At 52.2% G+C, this 20,911-nt stretch overlaps 3 protein-coding genes and 1 non-coding gene across 4 annotated transcripts; 2 read left to right on the top strand and 2 right to left on the bottom strand.

Annotated features, from left to right (window-relative positions):
* Positions 1 to 1,984: 1,984 nt before the first annotated feature.
* Positions 1,985 to 4,099, bottom strand: MBOAT4 (membrane bound ghrelin O-acyltransferase MBOAT4). The gene is made up of 3 exons (XM_075499266.1): positions 3,943 to 4,099; positions 3,183 to 3,398; positions 1,985 to 2,897 (listed from the first exon to the last, which is right to left on the bottom strand). Exons 1-3 carry the CDS (start codon positions 4,059 to 4,061, stop codon positions 1,985 to 1,987), a joined length of 1,248 nt encoding a protein of 415 aa, XP_075355381.1. The 5' UTR covers positions 4,062 to 4,099.
* A 5,549-nt stretch (positions 4,100 to 9,648) lies between these two features.
* LOC142409232 (ribonuclease CL2-like) lies at positions 9,649 to 14,304 on the bottom strand. Its single transcript, XM_075500511.1, has 2 exons — positions 14,152 to 14,304; positions 9,649 to 10,097 (listed from the first exon to the last, which is right to left on the bottom strand). Exon 2 carries the CDS (start codon positions 10,089 to 10,091, stop codon positions 9,663 to 9,665), a length of 429 nt encoding a protein of 142 aa, XP_075356626.1. The 5' UTR covers positions 10,092 to 10,097; positions 14,152 to 14,304; the 3' UTR covers positions 9,649 to 9,662.
* A 122-nt stretch (positions 14,305 to 14,426) lies between these two features.
* RPS3A (ribosomal protein S3A) lies at positions 14,427 to 18,741 on the top strand. The gene is made up of 6 exons (XM_075500510.1): positions 14,427 to 14,578; positions 15,460 to 15,563; positions 16,852 to 17,039; positions 17,192 to 17,400; positions 18,007 to 18,116; positions 18,579 to 18,741. Exons 1-6 carry the CDS (start codon positions 14,517 to 14,519, stop codon positions 18,698 to 18,700), a joined length of 795 nt encoding a protein of 264 aa, XP_075356625.1. The 5' UTR covers positions 14,427 to 14,516; the 3' UTR covers positions 18,701 to 18,741.
* Positions 18,350 to 18,419, top strand: LOC142409625 (small nucleolar RNA SNORD73). Its single transcript, XR_012775720.1, has one exon. It is a non-coding gene; the product is annotated as a small nucleolar RNA SNORD73 (small nucleolar RNA).
* Positions 18,742 to 20,911: the final 2,170 nt, after the last annotated feature.

The following is a 20,911-nucleotide window of genomic DNA, read 5'->3' as shown; positions in this document are numbered from 1 at the left end:
TCATGAGCACTTTCCTCCAGCCTTGATTCATCTCCAGATCCAGCCTGCTCTCTTGGGGGAATTTTAATTCCCCAGGTTTTTTGACACTTCATACACTTTCTGTGAATCTTTTCCAGGCTTCTCACCTGGAATTTTTTTTTTTTTTTAATCTGTTTGGCTATGGTTGCTGCTGATGGGAGGGGATGGTTCCTTGGCTGGGCACCCATTTGCAATTAATTTCCCCTGATCCCCTTAGGGAGGAGGCCGTGCACGTCCCTGCGTGCTGAAAGAATGTGGGATGGCTCCAACTGCAGCCCTCGGGGATTTTTTTTATACGCTGGCTTTCCTGCATCTGACTCTTGGGTCCACTTCCCTCCAACATAGGTGGCAGGAGCCTTCTGGCTTGGGAACCACTGTCCCATGGACCATCCTGGACACATTGCCCTGGAAAGTTTGGCCCTTGTGCATGTGGTCTCACATGGGCCAGCAGAGTGATGAAACAGCTGGAGAACCTGCCTGAAGGAACCCAGCATGTTTTTCAGATAGAAGATGAAGAGATGAATCAGTTTCTAAGCATGGATATAGGGAATAAGTTGGAAGCAGCTCTGCAGGACAGCACTGAAGTAGACAAGGTCTGGCCATGACAAATCCAAGCTGTGCTGGCAACGGGGAGATTATATGTGGGGCAAGTGGCTTGCAAGGCTTGGGTTGGGTACTCGGCGGGACTCAAGAAGTAGCCAAACATCCAACCGACCCACATAAAACAAGGTTGGATCCATTTTGCATGCTGAGTTTCAGTTTAGTGACAAACACAGATGCAGGTATTGGCACAGGGCCTGAGTTTGGGCGCTTGAGCCTGTTTCTGGTGTTGGTCCTTGTACCCTGCAGCAGCGTGCCCAGCAGACCAGAGGCCAGCAATAGTCTTGTTGCATTTTCAGCTGTATGATTTTGAGATTTGGTGGGTGGCTTCTTGCACTCATATAAACAGAAACTCTTAGCTCCATACTTTCCTGATACCTTTCCCTATAGTAGCTCATGCTTCTTCTCTAGCCTAAACTGTCCTAGGCTTTTGGGTCCTAGGCCAATGCGTGAACTGGAGAAGTGCATTAGGGTTTCTGCTGTTTATCTTTGTGGGGAAAGCGACACCTAAGCCTTGGTTTAATGCCACAGCCAAGTCTGAGGACTTTGCTGGCGTACTCCCCCTTGCCCATGCTGTCCTCAGCACACCATGGGCAGTAGCCCCCCTTTTCCTAGCAGGCATTCTTGCCCCCGTGCCCAGGATCCTCTGCAAGAATGGTGGAGGGGATGGATCATCCCTCTTCCCCTGTGGCAGGGGACACAGCTGACCCTGCGCCCTGGGGGCCAAGCATGTCACCCGCTTGGTGGGGGGCGGGTATTGCAGGAGACGTCTAATTGGGAACACAGTTTGGGGTCCACGTGCCACAGGGACAGTGCTGAGCAGCAATTGCTGGAGAAGCACCACAGACCCATGCATCTCCGTAGTACTGCTGGGTGGGGAAAGGGGTGTTTCGTGTCTTGTGCTGCCCCCAGACAGACTGCCAGCCCCCTTCCCTGTGTCCAGGCTCCCAGCGGTCTGTGTGCCCAAGAAAGGTGGCAAGGCAGCTCTCTGCCAGTGCCTGCTATCGCCATGGTGGACAGATTCCCAGGAGCTGGGCACAGTTGCCGACTGGTGCATTTGTAGCACAGATGAGTTTGGTGGGGAGGTTGTGCGCTTTCTGTGTGAGATGAGGCTGAGACCCAAAGCCCCAAGACAAACACTGGGCAGGCAGTGCTGCTAGAAGCCCTTTGCCCAGCGGTCTGGTGACCTCACCTCCCTGCTTCAGAGCATCCCTCAAAGCTGGGGGATATCCCAGGAGTAAAAGCCAACCTGGTTCTCCAGAGATGCTGTTATATGAGATTGCTTGGCCAATTGCACTTCTCACCCTGCATGCTCACATGTGCAGGAGTGTGCCCCACCGGCCGCACAAGTTAGCCCAGGACAGGCTCAGTTCTGCTTCAGCTTCTTGGCAAGCAGGAGCAGCAGCAGCGCGAAGCCGTAGGAGAGGGGAAGGATGCTGTTGCAGGAAGTCCAGAGCAGGCAGAGCATGGAGAAGCTCTCAGTTTCCACAGCCACCAGGATGTAGGCGACGATGAGCTGCGTGAAGACCCAGGTTGTGCCACGGTAGAGGAGCTTCACGCCCTGGGAGGTGGCCCGGGCGCTGAGAAAGGGATGGATACGGTAGTCGGCCTCCACCATGACAGCCCAGCACAGGAAACCAAAGACCTGCCCAGGCCGGAGGCCGTGCCACCAGGCAGAGAAGGCAAAGGTGGCGAGGAGTGGCTGGGCCGGGCAGCGCTGGAAGACAAGTCTCCTCAACCAGCGGGACGTGCTCTTGTTCCAGGTTCGGGCGAAGACGGCCAGGCGGTGGGTGGTCTCCAGCGTCCACAGGTCGCGGATGGAAAGGTCGCCCTGGCCCGCCTCCGGCCCAAAGCCCGCCACCTCGAGGAGGGCCTCGTCCAGCACCCAGTGCAAATAGTAGGCCAGCCTGAGGAGCAGGGCCCGCACCCAGACGTGGGGCAGGCAGCCCAGGCCGGCGCAGCCCTGCCTGCCGGCCAGCCCTCCCACCAGCCCCGCTCGCAGCCCCTGCAGGGCCAGGGCACAGAGGCACCGCTGGCCGGCAGACCTCAGCGGGCGGGGCAGAGCCCCCGAGGACTCGGCCTGGGCCCGAAACCTGCTGAAGGAGCACAGGGGACCTCCGAGGAGGGCTGGGAAAAAGAGCAGGTAGCTGCAGAGGGGCAGCGCGCGCTGCAAAAGCCCCTGGCCCAGCTGGAGCGGCACGACCCTTTCGTGTATGTCCAGGGCCAGAGACGTAGCCTTCTGGGTGAGCAGCATGATGGCAGAGAGGGTGATGGCTGGCCTGGAAGGAGAGGGCACCTGAGAGCTGCTGAGAGTCCCTGGAAGGGAGCATTAGAAGCACGGGCGCAAGGCCGCACACGGGGGTTGTGCTGTCCCACGTCCCCAGAGCGCTGCCATGCCCACAGCATCGCCCACGCACGGGGATGCAGCCATAGTAGAGACTGACTGACGGCTGTGGAACAGCGAGCCGGCTTGGCCCAGGGGACCCTCCACCCTCACAAAATGACCGGGAGGGCCCCCAGCCCACTGAGGGGGGGACAGGAAGGAGGCAGAGCCGGGGTGTTACCTGGCATCCTGTGGGTCCAGCTCCTGGCTGCTCAGACCCAGGTGGCAGAGTGTCTGCCAGGACATCTGGAGGACGAAGACCCAGGTGTGGGCACGAGCTGGGCTGACAGAGAGAAGGACGAGCACGGAGCCAGCAGCTGGGATGAGGAGCAACACGGTGTAGCTGCCCATGGCTGTGCCAGCAAGGAGACATCCTCCAGTGAGAAGGAATATATACCTAGAAGAGACCAGATGCCCTTTGTCTGCCTTTTGGGGAAAATGGGGCTTAAAACTCCCGCTCTCTATAGTGGAGCTTAGTCTGGGTCCTGCAGCCTCCACAGTCCCCCTGTAGTCTGCCTCTTGGCCTCTCATGGGGTGAGGGAACACCAGGGCCATTGTGGCTGCAAGCAGGAATGGCAGGGGGACTGGGGCAGATATTGCTGGCCCTGCCTGGCCCCCATCCTAATCACCCCAGAGATAGGCCCCATTCCCTGCCCTGCTCCCCTTGCCCACATGCTCATCCTGGTACACCCCTAAACCCATCTCTCACAACACCGGAGTGTCCGGCCTGGCTGTTTTGTCCTTAAGGACCTTGATCTGGCCCCACCGCAGAGAGAAGGGACTGGGGACAGCTCCCATCCAAGCCACACAAATGTCGCTACCCGAGTCAGCAGGGACTTGCTACCATGCATCCCACTCCACCTCTGGCCAGGAGAGCCCCCAGAAAGCATCCACAGACATGCCGTGCCCTCGGTGCAGCAGCAGGCGTGACAACCACGTACCGGGCAGTCAGAGAGAGGCGCCCCGAAGCACAGAGGTGGTGGAAGAGAGCAGCGAAGGGGAAAGCTGCCAGCCGGTACGGGGCTGCAGGGAGAAGGACAAGCAGGTCTGCCCAGTGCATCGAGCACCTTGCTTCTTCAGCTGCCTCTGATGCCTGGAGAAAAGACTGAGTCAAGGGCTGCTCTGGCTCCTCTTTATATGTGGCAGGACCTCAAAAAAACCAGAGCAGAGTCAAGGAAACAGAGGTATCTGCAGGAAAAGGAGCATGGTTTTTTTGCATTCGTCAGTGCTGACTCCTTCAAGCACCTCTGTCCCAAGGTTTGTGTGTAGGTGGAAAAAGTTGGGGTTGGTTATTTGCTCTGCCCGACGCCTGGGCCATTACCACATAGTTTGAAGACAGCAAGAGCGAGCTGCCGAGATAAGAGCCTTTTTGAGCTGCCACATGTGCCATGCTGGGATGCACCTCAGAGCAAAATCCCCAGGTACTCCCGGAGGCTTGGTCCTTTCTCTTCACCTCCTCTCAGCTCAGTCCTTCACAGAAAGCTGTGGCTTTTTTCCGGCTCACTTGTTATGGGGTAGAGGTGAGGATGTCCCAGTATTTAAACCCCTGGTCACAGAAAGGAGAGGATGGGTTCTGCCACTTCTCAGTGATGAGGGAGGGTGAGCCCCTCAGCCCCACCGCCCAGACCAAGCTACAGGGCCTTTTCATTTACAGATAAAGGAATAGCTCTATTCTCTCTAAACAATTTTTCTTCAAGTAAATAAATAAATATTTTTTTTAAAAATGGACTCACAGAGATACTTGTGATGGTAGAAATTAGTCATTGCAGTTAAACTGTTTAAACTGTGCATTCATTCAAAAATGTACCATGTGAGAAAGCAAAAGATCCTCTTTTGGGCCAGACTTGAAAGGTGATTTGAAGAGTCATCTCTAGGGTGATGTGAAGCCAGTTGCTATTGCTCTTACAATGCCACCAGCAGTATTCCATGCTAAACAGATAAAAAAGCCCAAGGAAATCAGTCTGCAGGACTTGACTCTTCTTCATGAGATACAGCTAAGAAAAACCACACAAATTCAAATGGAAATCTCATGGATTTTTTTTGAAACTCAGTTGATATCTCCTTTATTTTAGGCATATGAACAGTGTGAATACAAAGAGGAATATCCTGGAATTTCCTTCTGGAAGAAAAAAAATTAACATATTGGAGGGGTAGAAGAAGTAAGGCTTTCCCCTTACTTTGATGAATGCTTCAAAATATTTAGATTAGTCTGTTTTTCAATAAAAAGAGCAAAATTGGTGCCTAAAGTTACAGAAAGATCTGTGCTCATTAAAAAAAGAAATTTTGATTTTAAAAATATATTGTCTGACTTTCATGAATGCTTCGACTCTTCACTGAGCTTTTCAAGCTATCGTGATGTTGGAAAGCTTACCACATTGTTTGGATGAGTTATTTGGTTTTAAGAAAGCAGGGGACCAAAACCCCATGGAAAAAATAATTAGAGCAAATGCTGCAGAGAAACGGTCTGTATTTTGCTGTATTTGTACAGGGTATATTTTAAGATCAAGCGATAGCACTGGAGAGAAGCTTTTTCCACGTCAATTTTAGCATGCGTGGCATGCAGCAACAGCCTGGTTGCACAGGATTCATTCTGCCAAATCCATGGAGCCCAGTATTGACTTTGCTGAGTAAACATTTTTGAAGGCCTTTGCAGTGCCTCCTTAAGCAATTCCCTGCTATGGTTCTGCAAAAATGCCATTGCTTTTCAAGAAGCAGAAACAAATTTCCACAGTAGCACTGGAAATGTTAACACACTGCTCATGCCTCTCATTTTATACCATCAGATGCGGGGCGGTGGAAGTGTGATCTTAGAGCAAGCATGTGAGCCATAGTGCAGTATGTGAGAGAGCATTATTTGCTTCATTTGCCTGTACTAAACAAGCAACAGCCCAGTTCCTGGCTAAGGGATTAATTGTCTGGTAATACAGCAGGTGAGAAGAGCAGGCTGACCACTGTCAGAGCAAACTCTGGGCATGAAATTCAAGCAGATATGGCTCAGATACTAGCTTTGGGCTAGTATCCAGAAAGTTTATAGTTTGCTTTCTTGGTGGGATATAGTGCTGTTTTGGGAACAGTTTTGGTTGCCTGTTTTAATGCAGCCTATACTGATCTGCTGCAGGACACTGCGAAGTGAAAGATGTACACTGAAAGCAAAAAAAGTTATTTTAAAGAAAAAGTCAGACTGACACGGTTTGTCTTTTCTCCAGAGGAAAGTGTGTAAATGGGAAGGGAGGCCATTAAATAGGGTTCGGGAGGCCTGAACTGAGCTCCTGTCTCAGACTTTCTCTGTGACCGTGGGCTGCTTAATTCCCATCCACAAAACAGAGATGATAGTTTCTGTCTCCCTGTGGTGTTGTAAGGCAGAATCAACCACAAACCTTGGGACTTTACGTTTGGCTGTGATAGGCAGGACGTGAAAGTACCTAAATGAGAAAGGAATTAAGAAATAAATGCCATGGTTTATTAAAACACAAAAATGCAAAAATCCTTCCTTTATTTTCAGGCACCAGTGCCACACTGGCTTTTTGCTGCTTGTTGCCATTACAGATTTGCTGACCACTGCCTGTAAATGGCCCACTGCTGCTTGTGGCAAAGGCCTTTTTGTCTCCCTGGATAAAGGGCCACATCCCAGCAGTTTAAGGATAGTGTGGAAGTCTCTTATCGCAGTTGTGATCCCACTCATGGAGGTCTGAAGTTGTGCCTGGGGAAGGGGAAGAAAGGCATTTCCATAAGTTCTCATGTAATTTTTTATATCTTCTGTGCTTCTCAATACCCAAATCGGTAATTAAAAGTGTATGTTAATTGGCAATAAGTTAAATTAAGTGAAATTTCTGCAAGTCACTTTTTTGCCTGCAATATGGCCTTGCAACTCTTGAGCTCAGCCACATCAGCTGAACTTAGTGCGGGTGAGGGGCCAGCCCTGTGCCCTTCCCTGTGCCGGCAGTGGCAAAAGAGGTGATTCATTTTCAAGGCAGAATCCTATTAGGAACTCCTTTTTCTCTTTCAGGGTTGAGACCAAGGCCAGGTGGAGATGGATCCTCTTGTACCTCCTAAGGTTTTGGGACATTTAGAACAGGGACTGACATCACTGGAGACCATCCCCTTTGCTGGTTCCCCTCAACCTCACCACAGAGCTCCTGAGACAAGAGGTAGGCAGCTCCAAGGACCGGGCACAGTAGCCAGTGATGGGGAAAAAAGGTCTAGGGCTGCATGCTGTTCCCCTTCCATCCCCTTTCACATAATATGCAAGCCCTGCAGAGAGCCAGTTCTTGTCCTGGCATCTCCTCTTGGAGATGGCAGGAGCAGCTACAGCTTTTGTGATCCTTGTTATGAAGCCAGCAGATCAGCTGGTGCTTTGCCTCAGAGAGAGAGTACCTGGGTATGATCCGCACTGCTGCTGGCTGCTGGAGAGAGGGGATGTCCTAACACCCTCAGGATGACCCTGATTCCTTTGTGGCTGAGTTTTTTTCCCTTTAGCCTTCACAAAGAACAGACACTAACATATGCTGAAGAAGCAGAGTTGCTTCTTAGGGGAAAACACAGCAGAGGGGTGAACCAACAGCGCAATAATGGGATGTGATGTGCCGGAGGGGTGGAGCTGTCCTGCAGGCAAAGGGGAGATGCCAGGAACAACCCAGACTTTCCAGCACACTCTGGTAAGCCCAGCCTGCAGGGCATCCCAGAACTGGCATTGCTGCTCTGGGACTGCTGCTCAGAGCTGTCTCCCCAAGGTGGGTGCCACCTCTCCCATGCTCTTCAGAGCCTGTAGTGCAAAGCTCATAGGGTAAATCACAGTGGTGAAATTTTTCTCTCTCAGTGTCAGGATGATCTGAGCTGCCAGAGAACAGATGGAGAGGCTGGAGTCCTCCTCCAAGCCTTGAAGAACCAAGGTAGAAAGAAACAGAGCAGAGCTCAAATCCTTGTACTTGCAGAGACCCCAGGCATTCCCTCCTGAGAGGGTCAGCCCACCCAGCTCCTCCCATGGCCAGGAGGGAGCAGGGTGGAGAAGTGAATCTGCTGGAAGTTGCCAGGCCAGGAATGCCCCAAATGCCCTTGAAATAACCGCAGTTCTTCTCCATTGTACAGGGAGTAGAGCTCTTCTCACTGGGGCAGGGCTGAGTTGGAGCTCACCAGTCCATGGAGGGCCCTCCAAGTGCCTTTCTGCTGAATGCCAGAAAAGGAGCACCTGAGTTACTCAACGCAGATGGAGAAAAGACGTCTTGGACAGGGAGCAATTGAAAAGGATCAGGAAGACCATTTGCTGTGCTTCTCCTCCTCAGCTACAATTTCTGAGTGCATTTGGGCTGCCTTTTTGCAGCAGCACAGCACCTGGATGTCAGCACTTCCACTGGAGTCCTCAGGGCTCCCTTGGCAATAGGACCAGAGCAAAGAGGACCCCCAGCCTGCCGGGCTGCATTAGGCAGAGTGTTGCTAGCAGGCAGATGGAGGTGATCCTGCTCCTCTGCTCAGCACTACTGAGACAGACCTGGAATGCTGGATCCAGTGATGGACTCCCCAGTACAAGAGAGACATGAACTGGAGAGAGTCCAGCAAAGGGCTGCTGCTGATGGACTGGAGCATCTCCGATAAGAGGAAAGGCTGAGAGAGCTGGGACTGTTCAGCCTGGAGAAGAGAAGGCTTAGGCAGGGGGAGCTTATCAGTGTACTGGTAAGTACCGATGGGGAGGAATGAAGAAAAGGGAGCCACGCTTTTACTAGTGGTGCCCAGTGACAGGACAAGAGGTGATGAACACAAGCGGAAACACATGAAATCCCATCCAAACCCAAGAAAATACTTGTCTGTGTATGCGTGTGCATGTAGTGTGTGTGTTGTATGTGCTTGTGTATTGTGTATGTGCTGTGTATGTGTGTTGTGCGTAGGAGCAGGTGTATTGTGTGTATGTTTTGTGTTGCGAGTGTGGTGTGTGGTTGTGTGTTGTGTGCACAGTGCATGTTTTGCGTGCGTTGTGTGTGCGTGTGTTGTGGTTTTGTGTGTGCTCAGTGTGCGTGGGGTGGTGGTTCAGGGCTGTGTGTGGTCCCAGCCAGTGCTTGGCTCTATGGGGGTGCCACGGGGGCCCAAGAGCAGCCTCAGCCCCAGAGAGGCCCCAGATGGGGTCAGAGGCATGTGGGAGAGGGGACTGTGGGGCACATGAGGGTTTATGGGGCAGGCATGGGGGAAGCTGGGGGTACCCAGGGGGTTATGAGGCACATGGGAGGTTGGGAGACCCTGCAGGAGCTATGGAGCATCCAGGAAAGCAATATGACACCCAAAGGGTCAGAGTTGGGGAGAGAGTTGGGTCCAGATCCAGGGGACCAGGGGGACCCTGGGGGGATTATGGGGCACCCAGAGGAGTTGTGGAGCACTCAGGAAAGGGGAGTCTATGGGGCACAGGAGTGGTCAGAGTCACCCTAGGGGGCTATGGGACACCCAGGAGGTTGGGAAAACCCAGGGTTTATGAGGCACGTGGGGGGCACCTTGGGCAGGTTGGGGGCACGCAAGGGGGCTGAGGGGCACGCAGAGAGGGGTAGGATCGCAGGGTCCCCCCAGAAGCTGATGCCGGAGCCCAGGCCTGTGGCGCCTCCTTTATTGCAGACCCCAACGGAGGCCCCCGTGGGAGGGAGCATCCACATCCCCACCTACAGCCCCGTCATGTCCACCCTCACTAGGAGGGTGCGTGGGTGCCAGCGAGGTGCACGGGCAGCCCGCCAACGCAGGCGACACGCACGTGTTGGTGGAGCTGCCGGGCCCGGTAGGCGCAAGGGGGCCGGGTGTCCCCCCCCCGCAGACGGCAGGCTGTGAGGCCCATGGGTGTTGGGGTGCTGTGGAACCCCGCTGCGTCAGGCGTCTGGGTGCAGGCAGCCACCAGCTCCTCGGCCGGTGCGTGCACAAAGGTGTTGGAGGGCTTGCAGGGCCGCCCCGGGGCCGTCACTTGCCGGCGTGCCAGCATGGTCTCGCAGTAGCGGTGGGCCGCGAGCGTGGATGTCCGGGGGTGGTCCACATGCTGCCGCAGGAACTTCTCATAGCGGCTCTCGCCCACCGCCCCTGCCAGTGCTGCCATCACCAGGGCCATGCATAGTGCCCAGCCTGCCATGGGCACCTGTGGAAAGTGGGGTCAGGGCCATCTGGACTTCTGGGCCCCAACTGGAAACCCCACCCTGGACGCTCAATTCCTCTACAAATTCCCCCTCCCAGGCACTTGGGTCCCTTACAAATCCCCTCTAAGTGCATGGGGACCCCCGCCCCGGACACCTGGGCCATCTGCGGATCCCACCTGGAAGCCCGGGTCCCCTACAGAACACCCCATGGACAGCTGGGTCCCCTACAGTTCTGCACTCCCCAGAAGCCTGGGTCCCCTATGGAACACCCCCCCCCCCCCCCGGACTCCTGGGTCCCCTATAGATCCACCCCCTGCCCCGACACCTGGATCCCCTACATATCCTCCCTCCCCCACTGGATGCTTGTGTTCCTCACAGTCCCCTCCCGCAGACACTCTGGTCCCCTACGCATCCCTCACCCGCACCTGTGTGTGTGCCTCAGTTTCCCTTATGGCCTCGAGGTCTCCGGGATCCCTCCCACTCCTCCATGCCTCTTTTATACTGGTCCCAGCTGGGCCCAATGGGCAAGGATCCAGGAGGAGGAGCAGGGCAAAGAGCAAGGTCCAGTGGATGTGTGTGGGGAGCCAGGCGTCCAGGAGGCCCCACTCCCCCTCGCGGCCCCCCCAAGGTCATTAGGTAGTCATTAACGAACCACGTGACTAGCTGCGCACGTCCTCGGGTGCTCCCTGCCCATGTTGCCTTGACCATGCATTCTGGCCTCGGCCACGTGTCCCATGGGGGGCAGGACACCTGGGTCCCCTTGGGTGGCAGGGCAAGATACCTCGTTCCCTGGTGGGGTCAGGATGTCAGCATCACCTCTGGGGCAGCTGATGGTGATGGGGCATCCTGATGCTGATGATCCTGCCCCTCTTAGATGATGTGGTATGCCACGGCTGCCCTGCATTGCTCTGGGAGCTGTGTGTCCCTTCCCCCTGTGCCCCCTTGCAGGCAAGCTCGTACCCCTGGGAAGTGCCGGGACGCATTTTGCCCCACCGTTACCTCACATGCTCCTGGCTGCTCCACGGAGGCAGAGACAAGCAAAGAGCCAGGAGCCAGCCTGAGCCCATCAAAACCCCACCCCTTTCCCTCGACCATCAGGGAGAACCTGATGGTGTCCCCTCCAGAGGGAGAGGCATACAGTGCCCAGGAGAGGCTGTCACCACCGGGTGCAAGTGGTCTCCATCCTCCTCATCAAAGACATGATAGGGACTGTGATGGGAAGTGGCAGATGGTGGGTGAGGAAGAAAGTGGACAGGAGCCCTCAGCTGCCCTTCTTCTGCATAAGCGACCAGTTTGACCCCACCAGCGATTCAAGGAGGACAATGACACCAGATGCTGACACTCCATGAGTGGGCCTCAGCACTAGGGCTGTGGGCTGCTGAGAGATGCATTCTCTGAGTGCGTGTCACCATCAGACCTGACCTACTTGTCCCCAAGGACAGCACAGAGCTGCCTCCCTGTCTGTCCCAGGCCCACCATGTCCTTCGGCCTGGGGTAGGCTCGGTCCTGGGCACCACCTTCCCCAAAAGAGCTGGGAAAGGTCTAAAACTGGCCATGATGAAGGTGGAGAGCGCCCTGCCCTGGGCTGTGGTGGCATCTCTACAGCTCTGTGGGCCTCTCAAGAAATACTCCTCAAAGTCGCACAGCCCCTGCAGTGGGAACAGCTCAGGCACCTGGCCAAAACCTCACAGACATGGAAGATCAGCACAGCCCCCTTGCTGACCCTCTGAGGCTGGCAAGACCCTGCTCCTGCTGGGCATGGAAGCAGGGTGGGGGCTCTCATCACCAGCCCCCAGACACACTCTGCCTTCCACTGTTCTGGTGTGGGTGGGAAGGGGACCGTGTCCCCAGGAGGAGGAACGAGCCTGCATGCCTGACAAAGGTCTGCATCAGCCCTGCGTCCCAGTGCTGTCTCTAGCTGGCACGGTACAGGTACCAGTGCTAGAGCCTGCCCTACCCGCAGGACCCTCAGGCATCCTTGCCAGAGGCTGCTGTGAGGTTCATTGGTGAACCACAACCTGCGGTCCCCTCGTGTCACAGGGGAGTCCCGACTGCCCGGTGCTGGCCTGGGCACCGCATCTCCCTCTCCCATCCCTGCCCACGCAGGTGGGCTGATGGGAGCCTCCTCCTGCCCCGTGCGCTCCCCTCGGCTGCTGTCCTGTGCCGCCCGGGGTCACCCCTGCCCTGCAGGACAGCTGCCCTGCTCAGGCATCTCCCATCCCCAGTGCTGTGCCGTCACTGAGTACCTGTGTTCAACAAAGGGGCCACAGCGCAGCACTTCGTGTGCTGCAGGGGCCAAGCGCCTTGCTGGCTCCCTGGGGACCCAGGGGTGCACTGTAAGGCACACGGAGGAGGTTGGGGTGCCCCAAAAAGGAGCTCTGAGGGCCATGGGGGGTTGTGCAGTGGGACGGCAGGGTGAGGCTGAGAGACAGAGAGACAGTGCAGGGCTCTTTCTGGATCTCAGCAAGAAAGGCCCGACAACAATCGGCTGAAGAGAAAAGCTTTATTAAGGTAGAAGAAGAAGAGGAATAGAGATAGTGAGTAAACCTTAAGGTCTCAAGTAAATCATAGATAGCGAGTAAATCTTACGTTATAGGCCTGTGCCTGCCCAGGTTGACTGTGATGTGGCTCACTATCTGCTAAAAGTGCAGCGGTCTCAATGGTCAGGATCACCCCTTGATCCACACGCAGCTTACCTTTCCCAAAGACATTGTACATTACAGATGACCTTAACAACAGAGGGGCTTCTCCAGCCGGAACGATGGGACCCAGTAGAGCCAGCATGGCCTGTTCAAGAACACCAACTCCTCAAATACAGTGTCTTCCGCAAGGCTCCCAATACACCGGGTACACAGAGAGGTGCAAGGAGGGTCCTGGAGCACCCCGAAAGACACACAGAGGCCACTGGGAAGCCCCAGGAGAGACGCGGAGGCCCCAGGGTCACCCCAAAAGACAAAAGGAGCGGCCTGGGATGCCATGAAAGGCACAGAAAGGGCATGCGCTGGAAAGTATGCCAAGGCTGCCTCACCATGGCGGCCTCAGGGTGTACCAAAAGATCCCAGAAGTCCAAAACCAAGAAGTCCTTGGGGAGGGGACGGGACCGAAAGGCACAGGAGGGCTCTGTGGGGCCACGAAAGGCACAGAAAGGCCAACATGGGAGCACAGAAAGGCACAGGGAGGTGGCTGGGGTGCACCAAAAGGCCACTCTGGTGCCCAGAAAGGTGCAAGGACCACCCTGGGGTGCCTGTGAGACCCCAGCTGGGCCGGGACTCTGCTCCCACCTCTGCCTGCAAAGCTTCTGAGTGCCCTACGGTGCTGCTGGCAATGCCACAGCTGCCCCGCTGCCTCTGGGCACAGTGCTGAGGGCGAGTGGGGGTCGGGCAGGCACCCAGGCAAATGCCCCTGCGCTGGCACAGCTCCTCCTCGTCGAGCACTGGGGACCATGGCCCAAAGCCCCGGGGCTCAGGCCCACTCCCCCGGTGGGGAGACAGACACACAGCGCAGGAGGCAGGCGTGGGAGCAGCAGGCTTAGAAAGCCAGATGCCCGGACTCTCCCTCCCTGCCTCGACCTTCCCCGCCTTGCTTGGTGCCAGACAAAGGCCTTGTGAGATGACGGGGCTTTTGGTGACAGTATGGTGGGTGACAGCTGATGCCACCACCCTCTCATTGCGCAGGCGCCGGCGCTGCTCAGCCCGGGGCTCTGCCCGTCCTCGCTCTCTGCGTGGCCGCTCTCTTCCCCGGCAGCCTCGGCCTTTCCAGCCGGCCCGCCGGAGGGAGGAGGCTGATCCTCGCCCCAGCCCGCAGAGCCGCAGGCGGGCAGCGCCTGCCCCCTGCCAGGTCTGTCCGCTCCACGAGGGCTCGGCAGTAGCCACTGCCCGACACCCTCCCGGTCAGCGCAGGCCCTGCCCCTGCGGCCCCCAGGGCAAGCGCTGCCATAGTTATTGCCGTTCCCTCACAGAAAGCTGGGTCCCCGGCCCCTGCTCTCGCTTTCTGTCACGCCGGCCTTTCCCGCCTTTCGAAGACCAGGGCGGCTGGCGTCGTGGGTGGGCTGCGTACCGGAAACACAAGGCCGTGATTTTTTGCGCTTTCGTTTTCTAGGAGGGCTTCTCATTTCTTTCCTCCCCCCTCAAATCCCGCCGTGGGCGCAGCCGGTCCCCGCTCGCACGCGACGCTCGCGCCGAGATCCCGCGGCGGGGCGGAGCGGGGGCGGCCCCCCTCGCCCCCCTCGCCCCCCTCGCCCCCCTCGCCGTTGGTTCCGTCCCGCTGTGGTACGTCCCAGGGGCCGCCCACCCCCTCCCGGCGAGACGCGGCCCCGTTGTCGCGAGATCGCTGCCTCCGCCCGCAGTTCTCGCGCGAGCCCCACTCTCGTATAATCTCGCGCGAGCGGCCGGTGCCGCCCTTTTCGTCGGCAGGGCGGGACCATGGCGGTCGGCAAGAACAAGCGCCTCACCAAGGGCGGCAAGAAGGGCGCCAAGAAGAAAGTGTAAGGGCGGCCGGGAGAGGAGCAGACGGGGCCCGGGGGCGCCGGGCGGGGCGCCGCGGCGGCAGGATGCCGTGGATGCGGGGCGGATGGCGGCGGCCGGCAGCCGGCCGCTGCCGTCATGGCGGCGGCCGGGCGCGGGCCTCGCCTGGACGCGGGTCGGGCTGCGTGGCGGCGGGAAGGGCGAGCCGCGGGGAGAGCCGGGGGCGCGGGGAGGCGGCGGTGTCCGCTGCCGCAGAGCGAGCGCGGGTCCCGGCCGAGCCGGGCTTCCCGCAGCCCCGCCATGTGCCCGCTGCCCCCGGCGCCGGGACAGGCCTCGGCGTGGGGAGCGCTCCGCGGCCGTGCGGCGTGTGGGAGGGCAGGGCCGGGCCCGCGGCCCGCGCCCCGCTCCGGCCCTGGCTGTAATCCTGCGCGCTGGGGGCGCAGGCCGCGTGGGGCTGGCGCAGCTTGCCGGCTGTCGAAGCGGGGTTCTCGGGTGGTGCTGGTGCACGCTTCGTTGTCTCTGGTGCGTTTTCGCTGCAGAAGTCGAGGAGTGCAGTGGGGTCTTCCTGGGGAAGTTAAAGCGCACTGCTTGTATCGCTCCGGAGCGGTAGCCGGAACTGTAGCGCTGTGTGGTTTTTTTGTCGTCTTAGCTTTATGATGTTTCTGCAGTTGATTGCTGTGTTTCTGAAATACGTTGAAATGAATGCCTGCCGCACTGTAATCGGTAATGCTAGCTGTCTGTATGCACGTACTTACCCACCTGTCCACGTTAAACTTGAAAGCACAAAACGTTGACGTTTGCATTTCCATTTCGCAAAGCGTATGGGGAGGAAGGTCTTACCTCAGCCCGGTTTAATCTGAGAAAATCGGTAAAAAATCTTTTCTGCTTTATTTAAATTAAGGGTTGATCCTTTCTCCAAAAAGGACTGGTATGATGTCAAAGCACCAGCAATGTTTAATATCCGAAACATCGGGAAGACACTTGTCACCAGGACTCAAGGAACTAGTGAGTAGTGGGGTTTTATGCAGTAGAGGGAGATGTATTTGTCCCATGTGCTAGCTCCAAATGAGACTCGATTAAAGAACGGCTGACAAATAGGTTTTGCTCATAATATTATGAACCTGGAAATTCATAATAAAAAGTTTAAAAAAAGTTAAAAAGGAAGTTTAAAAAAAAAAAGAGGCGCCTCTAACTTAATCGCTTGATTTGAGTGACTTTTCTTAAGTTGACAGACTTGTTTAAACCCATGAGCTTAGATGCAGGGAAGTTAATGTGGTGTGGTCCTTGTTTGCACAAGAGTACCAAACCATGGATATGATACAGAAGGACATGCCTGAAGTTTCTAATGAACTGCTGTTGCGGTAACCTGACAAATTTGAGGAAAGCTAAGAATTAAGGAGTTGTTCTGATTATCAGAGAGGGAGATGAGGGGACTGTGGTCATAACAAGATCAAAAAGACCATCGCCTTAGGAGGGACTGAAATTTGAAACTTTTAGGTAGAGAGAGATCTCTGAGAGCCAGAATTGCTAACTTAAAGGGAGTGTATGTAGATGTATCACTGAATGGTGAAGGTTTTTTATATGATGTATCACTGAACAGTAAAGGTTTTTTACCACTAAATGGTAAAAGTTTCTTTATATAAAGGTTTTTTCTATATATATAGGAAAAGGAAGCCTCTATTAGGAATGCAGGGTGATCTGGATAGAGGTAGCTATTTTTTTAAGGCTAGCTGTGTAGAATGGCTAAATAGTTGCATTATACTATTCTGGTTGCATTTATAGTTATGAAGATGATCATTATTTTGAACTGTATACATGTGAAACAAGTAAAATAAGGGTCACTGTGAACCAGGTATGAGTCAGCCAGTGTTAAAATGGTTGTTAGAGGTAGAGCTGTGAAATGACTGCACTTAAGTGTTACTGCTTTATCTCACCTGAGCACATGTGGCTTTTTATGTTTAGCTTTTCATTATTGTTCATAATTTCTAAATACTTAATAACCCCTTCCACTTTTAAAAAAACTTATTATATATGCTGGAATCTGCAGTGTACTGGTATTTGTGTTCAGCATCTGATATAATTCTCTTTAAAAGATTCCTCACAAAGTTAACAAAATACAGTATTTGGTTCTATGAGTTGATTTGATCTTGTTCAAGATACGTATAAACTTCAGAGCTGTGAAGCTAGTGGCATCACCTACTATTAGAAAACATCAAATGGAAGTTCAGTATGTTATTTGAATAATACTTTTCTAATGTTAACAACAGGTGTTTTATTTTGTTTCATAATACAGAAATTGCCTCTGACGGACTGAAGGGTCGTGTATTTGAAGTGAGTCTGGCTGATCTGCAGAACGATGAGGTTGCCTTCCGTAAATTTAAACTGATAACTGAGGACGTTCAGGGCAAAAACTGCCTGACCAACTTCCATGGAATGGACCTCACCCGGGATAAAATGTGCTCCATGGTCAAGAAATGGCAGGTGTGTAAAGAACAAGGTCTGCGTTGTTGCTAGTGCCTTTAGGAAAGGAGGTAACTGCTGAGGCATTGTAAAGCTATGTTTGAAGTAGCATCAGCAGATATTAATGAATGGCAGGTGCATGGTTTTGAGAAACCTGTCCCTTTCTTTTTTAGACAATGATTGAAGCCCATGTAGATGTCAAAACCACTGATGGTTACCTGCTGCGCCTCTTCTGCGTGGGTTTTACAAAGAAGCGTAATAACCAAATCCGCAAGACCTCGTATGCTCAGCATCAGCAGGTTCGACAGATTCGCAAGAAGATGATGGAAATCATGACCCGAGAGGTCCAAACCAACGATCTGAAAGAAGTTGTCAATAAGCTGTAAGCTTTGGCTGTATTTTCTTTTTTCTCCCCTACAGTTTAAATAGTAGCTTGTTGGTCAGTTGTTGCTGAGTACTTAGGGAATGCGGGTGCTTCGTGTACTGTTTGGCAGAGACCAGGCAAGGTGCTTCTCGTGTTGAAAAGCTAATGTGCTGTTTTGTTGGAATACTCTCTTAGTCTCTGCATCATCTTTGACTCTCATCAACCATCATGTTTGCATAAATGTAAAATCAGGCTCTCCAGAGACTTTTGACTCATGTTTCTACAGGCTAAAACTGTAATTCTGATCAGTTGGGGCTGTGAATGTTCTGGGTTCTTCTGATAGAAGGAAGTTTTCCAAAGTGGGGTGTTTGCTTCCAAAAGTTCGATTGCAGATTTGCTCTCAAAATGAGCACCCTTGCACTATATCCCTTCCAACACTGCAAGGAAAATGTCTTAGAACTAAACAGACTTGAAGAAAATTGTCAAGAGTGTGAAGGTAGTAGTGATGATGCTTCTATAGAACTATTATGTGTTCCTAAGAATTTTTTTTAAGCCTGTGTTGCTGATGAAGAAGCAGGCATACTTTTTAACATTCTGATACTGATGTGCTCTCTGATTTCTCAGGATCCCAGACAGCATTGGCAAAGACATAGAGAAGGCGTGTCAGTCCATTTACCCTCTTCACGATGTCTATGTCCGCAAGGTTAAGATGCTGAAGAAGCCCAAGTTTGAATGTGAGTCAATTACTGCAAACATTTAGTGTTCTTAGAGGAGGATGTGGGAAGCCATTACTTTAAAATGCATTTGCTTTTGGATAAAGATGTTAAAGCAGTGTCATAAGCTTAAGTAGCTGTAGTAATTAAAAGGCTTGTCCTTCTAGTCCAACAAAGTGGTGATCCTTCAGTTTGGAGCTGTTTTGAATTCTTGCCTGAAACTGTTGCTGAATGTTTAAAGGCTTTGGCTTGGGAATGAATGATGACAAAATGTTTCGGTCCCAGATGACATGGAATGATTCTATTTTCCCATTTTCTGACATTCCCGTATAATGCAGTAGTAGGTTCTTGACTTGCCTCTTTAAAAAAAAGTTTAATTTGCAATTTCATTATGCAGCACTTATTTCACTATGACGAGCAATTCAGTAATTTAAAACTGTTTTAAATAGGTGTCTCACTATTTGTAATACTTGTTCTTTTTAGTGGGCAAGCTGATGGAACTGCATGGTGAAGGTGGTGGTGCTGGAAAACCTTCTGGGGATGAGGCAGGCACTAAAGTAGAGCGAGCTGATGGATATGAGCCGCCCGTGCAAGAGTCTGTCTGAAACTAAAAATTGATTGAAAATAAAAGTTTTAATATACAGAACTAATGTTTGGTTGCCTGTATTACTACTGGACAATATTGGTACTGGATATGTGACTTGGTTTTTAATAAGGTAAACCTATTGCCTTGGTTTAAAAAAAAGGAAAAAAAAAAAACTTGTTTTGGAGATCTGTTTTTCATGATTGGTGCTGCGAGATGGGAGGGAAAAAGGTGGTTTGTCCTTTTTGAAAGGTGCTATTGGAAAGTACAATACCGTTTGTTGTACAATACGGAAAGTACAATACTGATTCTGTATGTTGGTTTTTCCCAGTAATTTTGGTCCTCACAAAAGAAATCTTGTGGAACGTGTGCAGAGGTGGTAGCTTCTGTTATACTGGTGAAAAATGCCTTAAGTTGTAATTTTGATTATGGAAGCAGTGTTAGTTTTGAGCAGTGTAGAAACGCAGAATATGCTCAAGAGCAGGGTTGTATGTAGTTTTTTAACCTCTATCAGAACTGAGGGGTAACCATGATCACAGTTGAAAAACCTGTGGAACTTCAGGGGAAAAAATTCTGCTGTAAAAAGGCAACAGTCTATGTTCTGAAAGTAGAGCACACTTAAGTGATTTGCTGAGTAATTTTTAAGAGTGCTTTTTGCATTATCTGATAGCGTTTTTGCTTGTTGTTCAGCTTATGCTGGCTTAAAAATCAAAGAGTGTGTTTTTCTGGCTAAAACAAGGATTGTTTTGCACTATCATCGTATTTTGTTGAGAATTGGGCAACAAACCTAAACTTTGTGCTATTAAATTGTTGGTAAGTTTGTGATTTAAAACCTGAGAACAAAATGGTACTGACTTGTTTGGGGAGGTCTCTGAGGTAGTAGTGGCTCTTGCAGTCATCTGTGAAATAGCTTAGGACAAGAAATGGAGGAAAGTAATGAAATGTTACTGTTGCAACTAAGGTACTAGGGGAAAAGTAGAGCAACGCTACCCATGAGGGCTGTACTCTTCAATTTCAGGGATTTTTCACCTTTTCCTAGTTGATAATTCTGGTCTGGAGAAAATAATATGAAAATGAAAAAGGATGTTTTCTAATTTATTTAAAAGACTGCAGGTGATGTGATTTCATGTTGTGATTCCAAGTTAGTATTTTAATATGGGGGATGATATTTAGAACAGCCTGTGACTTAATATTCAGGTAACCATCTTCATTGGATTGTAAATATAGGCCCACTTGTTCTGCTTTTTCCAGTTTGTGTAGTGGAAGGGTAGCGAGCGCTCAAAACTTTTCATGATGCTGAAACGGGAGAAAGGAATAGTGCTGCTAGGTCTTCTGCTTTGCTCTTTTCATCTGTGCTGTTGAGGCAGGTGTCATTCTCCTCCAGGAGTCCCAGTCATATTTTTGAAGCCATGAATTGCAACAACTGCCCCTTCACTTCTCTAACAAAAATGAAAACTTTTCGCTGGAGTTAGAAAAACAAACCATGATTGGCTGAAAATCCTTGAACCTACTATAGTAAGTTTTAATGCAGGTGTGTTACATATATATATATATGTATATATTCAAGCCCTGCATTACAGTAAGATCTGTCAGAGCTTTCTAGTAATAGATGTGTGTTGGCTGTATTTTCTCTGCTTAGCAATAGTTCCATCAAACAAATCCTAAGGGACTGCAGCTGGCCTGTACTCTGTAGACTAGGAGAGTTAGAAATCCTAAGGCGTCACTTCTGCAAACTTGTGTGTCTTTTTCCTTCAGCTGTATGTCTGAGGAGTATATGCTGCAAAACGGCTAGTGCAAGAGCATTTTGAGAAAGAACAAGAACTTGCTTTTTTCAGTTTTTCAAAAATTGTTCTACTGTTTCATGCTGTTCTGGTTTTGGGGGTTGGTTGTTTATTTTTTTGGAAGAGTAGACTGCTGGCATTAGCACATAGGGGCTCTGGGTAAACATATGCTTTATAAAATTATTTCAGATGGAGAAAAGTAAGCAGGAGGGAAAATTTTCTGCATCCTCTGTATTCTCCGTACAAAAATCCAACTGAAAAATCACGGTGTACGAATAGGAGCAATCAGCAGAGCACACTTCAAGTATGGGTGGAATTGCTAATCAATCGGCTCAGGCTCAGCCTGTGTCTTAGTCATACGTGGTCTTGCCACAGCAAGAGTAGAGCATCACCATCTTGTGTGCTACCCTGTGATGACGGCTGGTTGCTGCAGGTACCAGATGTCAGAGATT

Source organism: Mycteria americana, chromosome 4 (assembly GCF_035582795.1).
Source record: "Mycteria americana isolate JAX WOST 10 ecotype Jacksonville Zoo and Gardens chromosome 4, USCA_MyAme_1.0, whole genome shotgun sequence".
NCBI lineage: Eukaryota > Metazoa > Chordata > Aves > Ciconiiformes > Ciconiidae > Mycteria > Mycteria americana.
This window is presented reverse-complemented; position numbering and strand designations above follow the sequence as displayed.

What these genes read in the sequence shown, in the direction of transcription:
- MBOAT4 (XM_075499266.1), bottom strand. Translation starts at nt 4,061, where the DNA reads ATGCACTGGGCAGACCTGCTTGTCCTTCTCCCTGCAGCCCCGTACCGG. An exon ending in CGCCTCTCTCTGACTGCCCG is followed by an intron (nt 3,399 to 3,942) that starts GTACGTGGTTGT and finishes GGTCTCTTCTAG; the next exon opens with GTATATATTCCTTCTCACTG. An exon ending in CTGGACCCACAGGATGCCAG is followed by an intron (nt 2,898 to 3,182) that starts GTAACACCCCGG and finishes CTCTCCTTCCAG; the next exon opens with GCCAGCCATCACCCTCTCTG.
- LOC142409232 (XM_075500511.1), bottom strand. Translation starts at nt 10,091, where the DNA reads ATGGCAGGCTGGGCACTATGCATGGCCCTGGTGATGGCAGCACTGGCA.
- RPS3A (XM_075500510.1), top strand. Translation starts at nt 14,517, where the DNA reads ATGGCGGTCGGCAAGAACAAGCGCCTCACCAAGGGCGGCAAGAAGGGC. An exon ending in CCATGGTCAAGAAATGGCAG is followed by an intron (nt 17,040 to 17,191) that starts GTGTGTAAAGAA and finishes TTTCTTTTTTAG; the next exon opens with ACAATGATTGAAGCCCATGT. An exon ending in AAAGAAGTTGTCAATAAGCT is followed by an intron (nt 17,401 to 18,006) that starts GTAAGCTTTGGC and finishes CTGATTTCTCAG; the next exon opens with GATCCCAGACAGCATTGGCA.